General features: G+C 40.4%; 1 protein-coding gene across 1 annotated transcript in view; it reads right to left on the bottom strand.

The window, feature by feature from the left end:
• Positions 1-10,801: 10,801 nt before the first annotated feature.
• Positions 10,802-16,000, bottom strand: part of LOC115840133 (serine/threonine-protein kinase MRCK alpha-like) — a 45,038-nt gene continuing 39,839 nt past the window's right edge. The window contains 4 exon segments of the mRNA XM_030832646.1: positions 10,802-10,932; positions 12,782-12,866; positions 13,998-14,095; positions 15,842-15,850. Coding sequence (XP_030688506.1) covers positions 10,802-10,932; positions 12,782-12,866; positions 13,998-14,095; positions 15,842-15,850 — 323 coding nt within the window.

Here is a 16,000-nt window from a genome sequence, read left to right as displayed (position 1 = left end):
GTTATAAAGCAGAAACTAACACACCATTGTAAAGCAATTATACTCCAATAAAGATGTTAAAAAAAAAAAAAAAGGAAGAAATTACAGAATTTTATTCCTCTGGTTCCAAATCCATTGCGAGCATTTCCTGTATTGGTGATGGTGGGAAGGGATGATTTCCGGATGCCCTGGACACCGGGTTTCCTCCTGCATATGTGGTCTCAGACCCCGGCTGGGCAGAGGGGACTGGACATGCTCCCCCCAGTCGGGCCCACCACAGCCTCCACACTACCCTCTGCCTTACCTCCTGCACCTGAGCCTGGACTGGGCTCCTAACAAATGAGGAGTGAGGGTGACTTCCATAGCACAGCGGAGAGGCTGATCCAAATTTAGTCATTGGCCCCAGACTCAGACACCTGGGTCTACGCTGTACTCGGAGAGAAAAGGCACAGACCACTAGCTGGCAAGAAGCTGAAATGGGATTCATTCACTCATTCAACAAATATTTGCTGAGCTCCAACCAAACTGTGTCTAAGATACAGACGGATAAGATGGTTTGGGGCCTAGAGTTGTAATCACTAACGTGGTTCGATGATAATTAACCACAAGCCATCAGAGATAAAGTGAACACTAACATATGACAAAGCAAAAAGAAGAAGAAATATAAACACTGATTTATCTGTAAAAATAATGTTACTCAGTGATTTGTGACCTTACCATTTGAGTGTCTAATGGCCATGAAACATAGGAATTACTATGCACACCTATACTATTACCCATTCCAAATTTAATTTTGCTAAAAACACTGCACAATGAATATTTCATGCATGCTTACTCAGGCTTTACTGTGTCGAATTCAAGGGGTGTCGTTGTCTTCCCCAAATTAAAAGAGAACTAGAGCTGCCACCAGTGTTATTCCTATGAGCACAGGAAATAAAAACTAATGAGTAGCAGTCAAGAAAATAATATCTAATAGTAGATCTTAAGAGTTAAAATATTGTTTATGTCAAAGATGATGTTACTAGACCTACAAAGGTCATAGCCCCATGTGCCTTGGTAAACAGGCTGCCAACACTCTTTACACTGCTTAGGATTTCAAAAGCCATGTTTACAATCATTGCCTAGGCAACCTAAGATCTCGCTGAGACCAGCTCTTGAAGATGGTGCAGCGAGGTCCCCAGCAAGTTCACACTGGCAGTAGAAATGATTTCCAGGTTTGGGGATTTCTGGGTCCAGCCACATGCAGACTATGCAAACACATTCCCATGCTGAATAGCACCTAGATAACCACCTTTTAAACACACAGCTGAGCTAGAAAGAGAGCAATGAGCCACCCAGGCCAGGTGGCAAAGGGAGGTTAGAATGTGACCACTCACTCTAATGACCACACAACACTTCGCTGAGCACAAAATTCCTTCCAGTGGGGAGACAGAAAAGCAAAGGAATAAGTAAAGCACATAGATGTTGATGGTAAGTTCTACGAAGAAAACAAGGCAAGGGGGGCTGGATATGAAGTGAAGATTTGGAGTCAAAATAGAATGCTTGGCAAAAGTGGCTGAAAACTGACATTTGAGCCAAAACACAAAGGGAGTGAGGAAAGGGCGCAGTGGTCGCCTGCAGAGTGTGCCTGGAAGGTCTCAGAGGGGATAAACGCTCAGGAGGGCTCCCAGGAGCAGGAAGGAGCCTGAGGCTTTGACAGCTGATGAGGGCGAAAGGCAGGGCACTGAGCTGGGGAGGCCAGGGGGCCAGGCCATGCTCCGCCTTGAAGATGCCCACAAGGACACAGGCTGTTCCCTAGTGAGGGTAGAGGCCCTGGAGGGCTCTCAGCAGAGCGTGTGACTTGGTTTATCAGGCTCACTGTGGCTGCCGTGAGAAGGGATGCAATCACCTTCTGATCACCCCATTGATAAGGGAGGGATTCCTGCCCTGGACATGTGACACCCAGTACTGGACAGATGGGATGGTCAACAGGTCACATTGAAACCAATCAGGACCCTGCAGGGGCCTCCCGGGTACAAAAGCCTTTCCCTGTCCCCGTTTCTTTTTTGTAGGAAGAAGGCTTCAGCCTCCTAGACCTTCTCTGAGTTCCAAAGGGCAGATCCAAACAGTTACTAATTAGGGGAGGGAGGGAAGAAACAAAGGAGGAGCTGTCGAGAAACAACAGTGCAGTGATAAAGCAGGGTCCTGGTTCTTCCTCAAGGGGTATAGGTAACAATATATCTTTGAGTTCTTCTGCAGGAACTAAGGCTCCCACCCAGGTGGAGGATGGTAACTTCAGGCTGAGCACAAAATTCTTGGAATATCACCCTATTACCTCACCACCAACCAAAGTCACACATCCTGCATCCCTCATCGCAAATTTTTCCTATAAAGACTCTTCCCCCAAAACCATCAGGGAGTTAGGGTCTTTTGAACGTGAGCAGACTGTTCTCCTTGCTTGGCCCAGTAATAAACCTTTCTCTTCTCCAAACTCCAATGTTTCTGTTTTTTTGGTCTCACTTTGCACTGGGCACATGAACTTGCATTTGACAACAACATGTACTCACAGCCCAGGAGAGGAGGACCCACAGGGTCACAAAGGTGATGTGTTGGGACCAGAGGGGACCAGCAGGGACCCTGAGAGGTGAACTTTCTAGTAACGAAGAAGTGCCCACAGGAAGGTGGAAGGGCTTGTTGGAATAATGCTGTTGGCGGGCAGGGAACGGAAACTCACCTCTTGGGCATAAGCAGGTACCGTGCCTGTTCCCTGAGATGAAGATGGTTGTTTGACTATGGGACCTCATTTGTAGGAACACAATGGGGAGGGAAAGTGATGGTTAGGCTGTTTGAGTCCCCCACCCCAATTCCAGATGTCAAGGCAGCACCTAATATTGAACATTGATAAAGGATCATCAAAAACATGAACTTTAGAGATGGTCCCCTTTGTAGGCAATTGAATGACCTATGAAAACATGTGGCATTGGTGTTGAGCATGTGTGTGCCCAGGGGTTGTGAATGTAGACTAATTAATGCCTGAGGCAACAGCAACGCCCACCTGGGAGTCCATTCATCACCTTGTATAATAACTTAAAACAGGAGTCTTTGAGGAGCCATTATGCCTCACAGTTAAACCAGCTGCTGGGGCCTCTGGGGGAGTGGAAGCTCCATAGAATACCTTTGTCAAGAGCCAGCAATGATGCATCTTGAGAAACAAAAAGAGGACCTTGGTCCTATCAGAGTTCCCAAGGGGATAAGAACTGTCCTGGTGAGGCCATGAACTGTGGCCTTAGTCCATGTAGAGACATCTGTGACCTTGATTTATATCTGGGGCATCTGTGAGGCAACAGATTCCTGAGTTCTTTACCCCACAGGGACCAGTATTGCATGATGTCCCAAGAGTTTGTAAAAATGTGCAGATGGGACCAGTGGTTGGCCAGGGCATCCAGAGCTACGATGACGCCTGAGGTTTGGCAAACTGTGTTGACCCTTGGGTCCCATGCTTTACTGGGGACATCCTGGCTGAGGGATGGGAAGCAGTAACCTTCCACCGCGGCACAGGTCCTGCCCCGATTGCTTTTCTCCCCTTCCTACCCGATCTACATGCATATCTTTCTTACAGCCTTGTTTGTACAGGAATATTTCTGCAAGTTTCCAGTTAGTTTTCAGCGAGAAGTATTCTACAAGTAGATATAGTTTTAATGTGTTCATGTGAGGGAGGTGAGTTCCACATCCTCGTACTCTGCTATCTTGATCAATCTCGACCTCTTTGGATTTTGTTCTGCCTTTTGAAAGTGTAGGTTTGTGTCTTTAGGAAAATTTGGGACATTTTTGGCCATTGTTTCTTTGAATACTCTTCCAGTCTCACTCATTCTCTCACCTCCCCTTCTGAGACTCTGGTAATACGTATGTTAAGGTTTTTTTATAGTCTCAGAGGTCCCTGAGACTCTTCATTTTTTACCCCACTCTATTTTCTCTTTGTTGTCCAGATTGGATAAATTCTGTTGCTTTGTCCTAAAATTCACCGATTCTATCCTCTGTCTCCTTCACACTACTACTGAGACCACCCAGAGACTTGTTGTTTTGTTTTTATTGCATTTTTATGTTTTGTAATTTCCATTTGATTCTTTATTGCAACTTCTGTTTCTTTATGGATATTTTATATTTATAAGTTTGCTTCAAGAGAATCCATAATTGCTTACTGAAGTGTTTTTGTGATGTCTGCTTTAAAATCTTTCTCATATAATTCCAACATCTGATCCCTCTCCATGTGCATGTATATTGATTGACTTTTTTCATTCAAGTTGTGAATTTCATGGTTCTTAGTGTGACTAGTGACTTTCAGTTGTATCTTGGACACTTTGGGTGTTATATTATGGCACTGGATCCTATTTAATATCCTATTTTAGCAGGCAGACCCTTTACTGAGGTGTAGCATGAGAGCCAGGCAGGTGTGTGATCAGCTTCCTGCAAGGACTTACTGACATCACGCTTGCAAAACTGGTGTGCTGACTCCCATTGTCTCGCTGCTGAAGGGTGGGCTAGAGTCCAGCTCCCTTCTGGTTCTACTGAAAACTTCCCAGTCAAGGAGGGGCACTGTCTCACACTACCTTGTTGCCTGCAGTTTGGAGTATAAGCTCAGCTCCATACCAGGTCCTACTGAAACCAAGGTGGGTTATGCAGTCTGTTGACCAGTCTTCTTTTCACTACATGTCCCAACTTGTGGGTGCCTGGTGGGGGCAGATGCTCAGCTCCCCATCTGACACCAGATGGGGAAGGAGGACAGTGGAGCGCTGACTAGCCCTGCGATGGTCAGTCTCATTGCAGCCATTGGGTCTGGGGCTTCAGTTCTTCCCTGCACTTTGTCCATATCGGGGGTGGGGGAAGGTGAAATTCTGACCAGCCTCAACTCACACCTTTCATGAAGTCCTCTGGTTTCTCAGGGTGGGTGGAAGCCCTCAGCTCTCTGGCTTTATGAAGGCTGGGGAATTAGAGCACTTCCTGCTTCTGCCAAGCTGGAGATGGAAGATGAGATGCCTATTTGGCCCCTGACACCATGGGTGGGGGAATCTAAGCACTGCCATCAGCTTCTGCAGAGCAGGAGTAAGGAGACTGAAAGGGCAGCTCATTGCCAAGCCCCACCAAAGACACATGGCAGTGGGAGAGGGTGTTTTTCCTGTTGATTTTTAAAGTGAATAGATCATGTATTGTCAAAAAGGTTTTCTGTTCTAGTAGGCACAATTTTCCTAGTCCTTTGGCTAGGAGAAACAGGTTTTCCTTGGAATTTATTTTTCCTATGCCTATTAGTGGTTCTGGGTAAGAGGCTTCTGCAGCAGCCTCTCTGGGGTACTGGGTACTGGGAAACAATAAGGAAACCAGGGTACACACTGCCATGTCATTCCTCAAGGACCAAGATCCCTTTCTTCTTCCCACCTTTCAGAGCATTCCCATATGTGCTTGTTGTCTTATGGTCATGATTTTTTCAGTTTAAGAGGGAGGATCTGGGAGGAATGGGTAGTACATTATTTTTTTATTAATTTTTAAAATTTTGAGAAATTTTTTAAAGTTACAAACAATAATGTAATAAGCATATGCCCATATTCTCAAATGAATCAATTATAAACATTTTTCATATTTGTCCCATATTTTTGCTCTCTACTTTTTCATTTCCTTTTACTTCTTTTAATAGAGATATGGCTTAAATAGCACTAAAGGGCATGTATTTGAATATACAGCTGGATGAACTTTTCCATACGTACACTCCTGAAACGGAGCAGGACCCTATGGTCCTTCCCCCACCTCGCCACATCCTCAGCCTGCTTTTGTCTGTGGAAAAACTTTACCCAAGGAATAAGTTTAATCAGAGAAGTGGGAAAATGCAGAAACAAAGGAAAACTGTCAAAGGAGACAAAATAATAATAGTTTAGTCATGAAGCATAGTCAAGGACATTCAGTTCCTCCTTAAGGTCTCAGGTAATATTCTGAGCCATGTCCTGTGAGCTGTCTTATGGATACTGAAACCCCCACCAGGTAGAAGTTAACTACATAATGACTAGGCTGTAGCCATGACATAGGCTGCCACAATTCTGAGAACTGGCCTCAAAGAAATGGAAACAAATCAACCCTGGAACTGAACATTAACTGTACCTAAAACAATCAAGATGATGCTGGTCAGACCACCAATGACCAATTTCAAGATGACTGTCAGAGATGACTGTGCTGTTTCTCCATGTAGCCCCGTCCCTCTGTCTATAAAAGCTGTTTCCCACTGACTGTCAGTGACAGGGATTCAGCCTTTGGACAGGTGTCCACCCCCGGTTGCTGGCATCCAAAATAAAGCAAACTTTCCTTTCCACCAACCTTGCCTGTTTATTGGCTTTTGAGCAGCGAGAAGCTGGACCCCACTTTCGGTTACACTCTTATGTAATTTGCCACCCAGAGTGGAATGTGGAACACTTCCTTCCCCAGGAATTTCTTTCATTTCCCTTTGCCATTAATAACTACCCCTCCCCTCCGCAGTGGGAAGCACTCCTCTGACCTCCGTCACCATATACTAGGTGTGCCTGCTTTTGGACGTCATATTAATGGAATCATGTCTCATAGTTTTTCATTTTGTTTGGTTTTTGTGTTTCTGGCTCCTCTGTTTCAACATAATGTTTTTGAGATTCATCCACAGCGTTGTGGATCAGTAGTTCCTTTGATTGCTTAGTAGTGCCTATTATTTGAATATTTCATGGCTTGTTTATTCAGGCTCCTGTTAATGAAAATAATCTTCTGGAGGAGACAATTAGAAGGCTTCTATCTAGAAAGGTCTCCAAAGATCTTTTGGAGTCTTTATTTCCTATTTGGTCAGTTACTAAGCTTAGCTGTATACCACATCACTTTTCTTTCAAAAATTCTTATTTGTAACATGAGTGATATAAAATACTACTCATATATTCTTATTTATTAAGTCATAATTATGCATATATACCAAGATTGTCCTGTTTACTGTTCCTTTCTCTCTCGTTTCCTCCTGAAATCTGATTTGATTTATATGTTATTTATTTTTGTGAGAACACAGATTGCTGCCCCTCTCCCATTTCTTAATTGTATTTCTAACATGTGCCCAGGTGAGGCTGACACAGTTGGTCAGAGGACCATTGTTTGAGAACCACTGCCCTAGATACAGACTGTTACCCAGGTGATGCTAAGACCACATGCCAAAGGCCTACTTCACCAAGGAGAGAGCAGTGAAACCAGCTGGGAGAAGTATGCAGGGAACTCGGAGAGCAGGAGCTCCAGAGAAGATGGTTTTCCTAGTGCCCTCCCTCTCTCATCACACCCCTCACCATCTCACTTCCTTCTTTTTTTATTTTAATTTTTATTGGAGTATAGTTGATTTACAATGTTGTATTAGTTTTAGGTGTACAGCAAAGTAAATCAGTTATAAATATACATATATCCACTCTTTTTTTTTAGATTCTTTTCCCATTTAGGCCGTTACAGAGTATTCAGTAGAGTTCCCTGTGCTCTACGACAGGTTCTTATTAGTTATCTATTTTATATATAGTAGAGTGTATGTGTCAATCCCAATCTCCCCGTTTATCCCTTCCCCCCTTACCGCTGGTAACCATAAGTTTGTTTTCTACAACTGTGACTCCTGTTTTGCAGATAAGTTCACTTGTACCCTTTTTTTTAGATTGCACATATAAGCTATATCATATGATATTTGTCTTTCTCCCTTCCTTCTTTGATGTGAAGAGTCAAAGAAGCTTCTCCCCTTCCTTGCCTGTCCAGAGAAACCTCTGAAAATCCTCCAACCCAGAAATATAGGCATTGCAGAGCAGTCAGAAAATCCTAACACCAGCATTATCAAATGCACATAGGAAGTCTCAAGAGTATACAGATAGTGAGAAAAAAGAAAAAAGAAAAACTGCTTAAACTGGTGGAAGATATCATGTAAATACTTCTTAATTTCCTTGCCTCAAAGGAATGAGATTCAAACATAAGGAATTTTATTATTATTTCACTTATTATTATTTTTACTTTAAGACATGATTATGAATTTACTATTAAAATAAAACCCCAATTGGCTGTTCCTGTCACAGAAAACTCTCAAAATAAAATACTTTCCAACAGATAAGACATTAAACAGATTTGAATTATTAATGTTAATATTTTTAGTAAAGATGAAACCAGGAATTTTTCATAGAAAAAAAATCAGAAGCAACCAGACTAGTTATTGCATACATAAAAATACCTCGCCATAAAATACATGTCTGGAAACTAGTGCATTTTTCAGTCCTCAGGCATGAGAACAGGCCAGTCTCAGGTGGGGCTGTCTCCAGCACCACTTCTTCTCTATTGGTGAAAAAGGGAAAGAACAGAAGACAGTCATTGGAGTCTATTTAGGGCTTCCACCCATTTTTGGATTGGTTTTGTTCATTATTGAGCTTCATGAGCTGCTTATATAATTTTGGAGATTAATCCTTTGTCAGTTGTTTTGTTTGCAAATATTTTCTCCTGTTCTGAGCATTGTCTTTTTGTCTTGTTTATGGCTTCCTTTGTTGTGCAAAAGCTTTTAAGTTTCATTAGGTCCCGTTTGTTTGTTTTTATTTCCATTATTCTAGGAGGTAGGTCAAAAAGGATCTTGCTGTGATTTATGTCATAGAGTGTTCTGCCTAAGTTTTCCTCTAAGAGTTTTATAGTGTCTAGCCTTTCATTTAGGTCTTTAATCCATTTTGAGTTTATTTTTGTGTATGGTGTTAGTGAGTGTTCTAATTTCATTCTTTTACATATAGCTGTCCAGTATTCCCAGCACCACTTATTGAAGAGGCTGTCTTTTCTCCATTGTATATTCTTGCCTCCTTTGTCAAAGATAAGGTGACTATATGTATGTGAGTTTATCTCTGGTCTTCTCATCCTGTTCCATTGATCTATATTTCTCTTTTTGTGTCAGTACCATACTGTCTTGATTACTGTAGCTTCGTAGTATAGTCTGAATTCAGGGAGCCTGATTCCTCCAGCTCTGTCTTTCTTTCAAAAAAAAACATACAGATTGCAAACAAACACATGAAAAGATGCTCAGCATCACTAATCATTAGAGAAATGCAAATCAAGACCACAATGAGGTATCACTTCACACCAGTCAGAATGACCAGCAAAAAAATCTACAAACAGTAAGTGCTGGAGAGGATGTGGAGAAAAGGGAACCCTCCTGCACTGTTGGTGGGAATGTAAATTAATACAGCCACTATGGAGAACAGGATGGAGGTTCCTTAAAAAACTAAAAATAGAACTACCATATGACCCAGCAATCCCACTACTGGCCATATACCCTGAGAAAACCATAATTCAAAAAGAGTCATGTACCACAGTGTTCACTGCAGCACTCTTTACAATAGCCAGGACATGGAAGCAACCTAAGTGTCCATCAACAGATGAATGTATAAAGAAGATGTGGCACATATTTACAATGCAATATTACTCAGCCATAAAAAGGAACGAAATTGAGTTATTTGTAATGAGGTGGACAGACTTTAGATCTGTCATACAGAGTGAAGTAAGTCAGAAAGAGAAAAATAAATACTGTATGCTAACACACATATATGGAATCTAAAAAAACATTTCTGAAGAACCTAGGGGAAGGACAGGAAGAAAGACGTAGATTTAGAGAACAGACTTGAGGACGCAGTGGGGGAAGGGGAAGCTGGGACGAAGTGAGAGAGCTGCATTGACATATATACAGTACCAAATATAAAATGGATGGCTAGTGGGAAGCTGTTGCATAGCACAGGGAGATCTGCTCGATGCTTTGTGGTGACCTAGAGGGGTGGGATAGGGAGGGTGGGAGGGAGATGCAAGAGAGAGGGGATATGGGGATATATGTGTACATATAGCTGATTCACTTTGTTGTGCAGCAGAAACTAACACAACATTGTAAAGCAATTAAACTCCAATAAAGATGAAAACACAAATTTTTAAAAAGGAAACAGTCAATTTAGATGAATCCCTCATGAATTCTCATGTTTGAAATCAGAAGATCTTCAGCCTCATTTTCAAAAGTACTACTTTATTAAAAATTATTACTTTAGGTATTAATCAACAGAGATGCTACTGCAATCAACTTTAAAAGACAAAGACAAAATTGTACTGGTGACTTTTTCAAGGGCAACTGATAGGTATATCCAATTACAAATTTGGTGAATGGAGAGAATATTCAGTTATTCTGTGCTTCCCAGATACTTTTAAAAAATTAAGTATCTTAAAGTTTTTGGTACAAATCACATGGCATTTAACAGCCACAGACATCAAAGAGGCTCTGCCCTATTATATATTTTTCATATAATTACGGCTCCTTTAAAAGAAGCAGCACTGCTCTAGAGAAGTTTTTATTTGTAATCCAAAGAAGATCAGCTTATTTTTCCACTTAGTTATAGAAATTACCACCAAGTAATAGACAATAAGAGAATGAAAGTTCTTTTATAAAGTCAAAGGAAGTCATCTCCAGAGTCAGAGAGTAATCAATCCACATGCAGCTCAGTACTATTTATTCCTTTGCAAAATGCTTCAGTGACATACATTATGGTGTGTATACACGAGTTCTATATTTGCATTATGTGGAGGCTTAAGTACTGAATTCCAATTATTCCACATTCACAGAGAAATATATCCACGTATTACACTTCCATTCATACTCACTACATAAATGTTTTCTTTAAAGTTGCACAGAAAAATAAACATAACACTGCTGCAAACAGATGTCTCCACCTGAGTTTCACAGATTTATTTCTTTTTCTTCCAAATTACATCAAATATCACATGGCCCTCAAGTGGTCCCTCTGGACCACACGTGAGAGGGTGGTCATCCCCCCTTCAGTAGCATCCCTTTCCCTCTGGGAACCCAGAAGGAATAACGATGCTTGCTGCTGTGGTGTCGGACCATTTTCTTCTGTTGATTATCTGATGTTTTGGGAAATACCAGCTCCTCTCCATCTATATGTATTTTAAAACAAAAAAACCCAATGTCATTCTTTAAACTGTTAAGAGGCCTCCCATCCAGTTTCTCATGTTAATTTCACAACTGTTAATTAACTGCACAAATATCATACTGCTCTGTTTTTTTTTTTTTTTTTGCGGTATGCGGTCCTCTCACTGTTGTGGCCTCTCCCGTTGCGGAGCATAGGCTCCGGATGCGCAGACTCAGCGGCCATGGCTCACGGACCCAGCCGCTCCGTGGCATGTGGGATCTTTCCGGACCGGGGCACGAACCCGTGTCCCCTGCATTGGCAGGCGGACTCTCAACCACTGCGCCACCAGGGAAGCCCCTTGCTCTGATTTTTTAAAGTTAAAAATGGATGAATATGGCAAATTTCTCAAGAATTAAAACAGAGTATTAATGAACAGAATTTAATGTTCAATGTAAGCAACACTTAAAAATGAATTTATTGCGACTCTTATCTATAAAATGACATCATTTCACCAGGAGAGGGTAATCATGTTGGTGTCTTTCCACTTTGATTTGCCCTCACATTTCTATGCTATGTTTTTCTCCTATAAGATTTTTGTGGCTAAAGGGTATCAAAACTGTCTGTTATGCTTCAGGGGCAAGCATAAAGGGCCAGTCATTCTGTAAATGAAAACAATTACAATAATTGTAACTGAGCAAAGCATTTCTGAGGTCCACTGCTGGAGGAAGATGTGCTGAGGTAAAAGTCATTCTCTTCTTCTTCTCTCCTGGAGGTAAGAGTCATTCTCTACTTGCTGCCTCTTCTGATCTTGGGGAAAGATGCACCTTCTTTAGACTCAAGACTTACTCTGTTTAAGTTCTTAATATCTAGAAGTCAACAAAATGTCACCCAGAAACACTCAAAACTGTATTAGACTACAAAAAGAAAATAAGAGAGCTTCTTATAGGTTAAATTGTGTCCCCCCAAAATATGTCATACTAACCCCCCCAGAGCATGTGAATGTGAACTTATTTGGAATTAAGATCTTCGCAGATGATCAAGTTAAGATGAAATCATTGGGGTGGGGGCTAATCTGATTGTGTCCTTATAAAAAGAGGAAATTCATACACAGACATGCACAGTGAATATGCCACATGAAGATGAAAGCCGACATCAGGGGTGATGTATGTAAAAGCCAAGGAACACACAGATTGCCAGCAAGTCACCAGAAGTTAGGAGAGAGTCCAGGAAAAGGATTTCTCTCACAGCCCTCCAAAGGAACAAACCCTGCTGACATCCTGATCTCGGACTTCTGGCCTCTAGGACTGTGAGACAATACATTTCTGTGGTTTAAGCTGTCCAGCCCTGTAGCACTTTTTAGCAGCCCTAGCAAACTAATTCTCTGCTACATTAAGTATTCCATGCTATGAATAAAATAAGAAAGAAAGATAAATGAATCCCTGTGGCTTTTCTCACATTCCAAATCTGCTAGAGTCTAAAATGTAAGCGGGAGAAGTTGGAGCAGGGCGGTGGGGTGGGCCGCATCTGCTTCCCCCGTGTGCACTGCAGCTTGGAGCACATCTGGACGTACAGCCTGCTGGGAAGTGAATGAATTTTCACAGTGAGCATTCAAATGGTAGATTAGTGTTTCCAGGTGCTTATGTCCAACCATCAGTCCTGCTTAAAAATAGCTGGAGTGTGCCACAAGTAAATGCTTTTATCTCTACTGCTATGCGAGGATGAAGGAGAACCACTTTGCCAGGAGAACATCCCAGGACTGTGTGTAAAGGGCACAGGTGTCCATGTCAGACCCTCACTAGCTCTGTGACCTTGGACAGTCAGTTAGAGACATGATCTCTTAGAAGTACTTCTACTAAGAAGAAGTCATTTCTTACTTGTCTTCTTATTTTTGAAATATATTAATCTAATTGTCTCCAAAAGCAAAATATTTAGGAATCCTTCACTATTCAAGCGTTGACCCTAAAATAATAAAAAAAACACAAGATTACCATTTCAATGAATACTTTTTTAAAATTAAGTTATAAGACTATTTTCTTACATATAAAGAATTAAGAATAAATATATTCTACTTAAACTCCCCCCCTCAGAATAATGTAGTCTCAAAAAAAGACCCCAAAAACATCAATTAAAGAAAATAAATGGTGTTACATACTCATATTGATAAAATTTCAGAAACATGAATATCATAAAGAAATCTGAACACTAACTTAAATAGCAATATATTTCATTTTTATATTAACTTTTAAAACGTTATTAGTAACTAAAAAATTATCCTGAGAAGATTCATCTGCCTTGTGAATTCATTTTATCAAACAGTAAATGTGACTTGTTCACGTTTAGAACACTGGAAACGTGTATTTTAATATTTTATGTAGTGGGACCGTCCTTACAAAAGCTTTTCCCATTGCTTATATTGTTTAAAGTGAGGCAAAATCTCACATATAATTGTAAATACTTCCTTCATCCTTTCCTGTATAAACTCCTTTTTGATGGCTCCTGCTATGTATACTCCACATATGCCAGAATTTAATCATTCTTAAATCTTCCGTGGTCTTTTAACAAAATGGAGGTTTTTACTTATAAATTTTACGTAAATTTTAGGTTATTTGTAGTAGAGATACAAAATTTTTATTTTATTATGAATCTGTGAGAATCTAATTGAGAATCCCAAAACACAGCTTTGGCTATATACTTTTCCTTTTTTTTTTTTTTTTTGCCAGTAAAATTTTCCTTCACAGTGTGCAAAATTATACTAAGTGAAAATTAGTAATAAACACAAGTAACTAAACTGAATGTGGGAAGTAACGTCTATAATGTATGCTATAAATATTCATATTATATTATCTATATAAATAAATAGTACATTTATTTATTTCATGACAATCCTACCTTATATAGTGCAACTAAATATCACAAAATAGCTCTTGTACTAGTAAAAAAAATTAACCAATTTGGGTTTTGGTGGTTATTTTCACTCTTAGCTAAGCCTTCAAATCACCAAGTGTACATTAGTAAGTACAGCAAAGGCACAATTGAGTTTCCATTTTCAGTCAGTAATTCATCAGTCACATGATCTCAATGTCAAATCACCTTCTTGAGGGGGATGGTTTGGATCCATTCCATGGAGTTCACATCAATGATATCCACTGCATTTTCACTGTACACTGAGAGATATGGGGCATTGTAACCTGGGACAAGTGGAGCAGGTGACAGCAAGCATGGACTTCATGATTCATTTTTTAATTGGAATTTTTATTAGGATAATTATAGATTCACATGCAGTTGTAAGACTAACACAGAAAGATCTCTTGCATGCTCTGCTCAGTTTTCCCCAATGTAACATTTTGCAAATCTAGCATACTGACATTGATAGAGATGACCTATCCATCTCAAGCAGATTTCCCCAGTTATACTAGCACTCATGTGTGTGGATGTCTGTGTATGTCTGTTTGTGTGTGTGAAGGTATATACAATTATATCATCTGTGTAGGTTCAGGTGTCTACAGCCAAAGTCAAGATACAAAATAACTCCAAGGATCCCTCATTGTGCCTTTTTATAATCTCACTCACCTTCATTCCATCCTCCCCTCCTTCCTTAATCCCTGGGAATCAGTATATTCTGTACTCCATTTCAAAAATTTTGTCATTTCAAAAATGCTACATGAAAGGAATCAATTTCCTCTAAGATCAGGAACAAAACAAGGTTGTCCACTCTCACCACGATTATTCAACATAATTTGGAAGTTTTAGCCACAGCAATCAGAGAAGAAAAAGAAATAAAAGGAATTCAAATCAGAAAAGAAGAAGTAAAGCTGTCCCTGTTTGCAGATGTTATGATACTATACATAGAGAATCTTAAAGATGCTACCAGAAAACTACTAGAGCTAATCAATGAATTTGGTAAAGTAGCAGGATGCAAAATTAATGCACAGAAATCTCTTGCATTCCTATACACTAATGATGAAAAATCTGAAAAAGAAATTAATGAAACACTCCCATTTACCATTGCAACAAAAAGAACAAAATACCTAGGAATAAACCTACCTAAGGAGACAAAAGACCTGTATGCAGAAAACTATAAGACACTGATGAAAGAAATTAAAGATAATACAAACAGATGGAGAGAATTACCATGCTCTTGGATTGGAAGAATCAACATTGTGAAAATAACAATATTACCCAAAGCAATCTACAGACTCAATGCAATCCCTACCAAACTACCAATGGCATTTTTCACAGAACTAGAACAAAAAATTTCACACTTTGTATGGAAACACAAAAGACACCGAATAGCCAAAGCAATCTTGAGAAAGAAAAACAGAGCTGGAGGAATCAGGCTCCCTGACTTCAGACCATACTACAAGGCTACAGTAATCAGGACAGTATTGTACCGGCACAAAATCAGAAAGATAGATCAATGGAACAGGATAGAAAGCCCAGAGATAAACCCATGCACATATGGGCACCTTATTTTTTTTTGTGGGGGTGGGGGTTACGCAGGCCTCTCACTGCTGTGGTCTCTCCCGTTGCAGAGCACAGGCTCTGGACACGCAGGCTCAGCAGCCATGGTTCACAGGCCAGCCGCTCTGCAGCATGTGGGATCCTCCCGGACTGGGGCATGAACCCATGTCCCCTGCATTGGCAGGCGGACCCACAACAACTGTGCCACCAGGGAAGCTCTGGTCACCTTTTTTTTTTTTTTTTTTGGTCTCCTTATTTTTGATAAAGGAGGCAAGAATATACAGTGGAGAAAAGATGGCCTCTTCAATAAGTGGTGATGGGAAAACTGGACAGCTACATGTAAAAGAATGAAATTAGAACACTCCCTAACATCATACACAAAAATAAACTCAAAATGGATTAAAGGACCTAAATGTAAGGCTATAAAACTCTTAGAGGAAAACATAGGCAGAACACTTTATGACATAAATCACAGCAAGATCCTTTTTTACCCACCTACTCGAGACATGGAAATAAAGACAAAAATAAACAAATGGGACTAATGAAACTTAAAAGCTTTTGCACAGCAAAGGAAAACATAAACAAGACTAAAAGACAACACTCAGAGCGGGAGAAAATATTTACAAATGAAG

Source organism: Globicephala melas, chromosome 6, assembly GCF_963455315.2.
Source record: "Globicephala melas chromosome 6, mGloMel1.2, whole genome shotgun sequence".
Classification (NCBI taxonomy): Eukaryota; Metazoa; Chordata; class Mammalia; order Artiodactyla; family Delphinidae; genus Globicephala; species Globicephala melas.
This window is presented reverse-complemented; position numbering and strand designations above follow the sequence as displayed.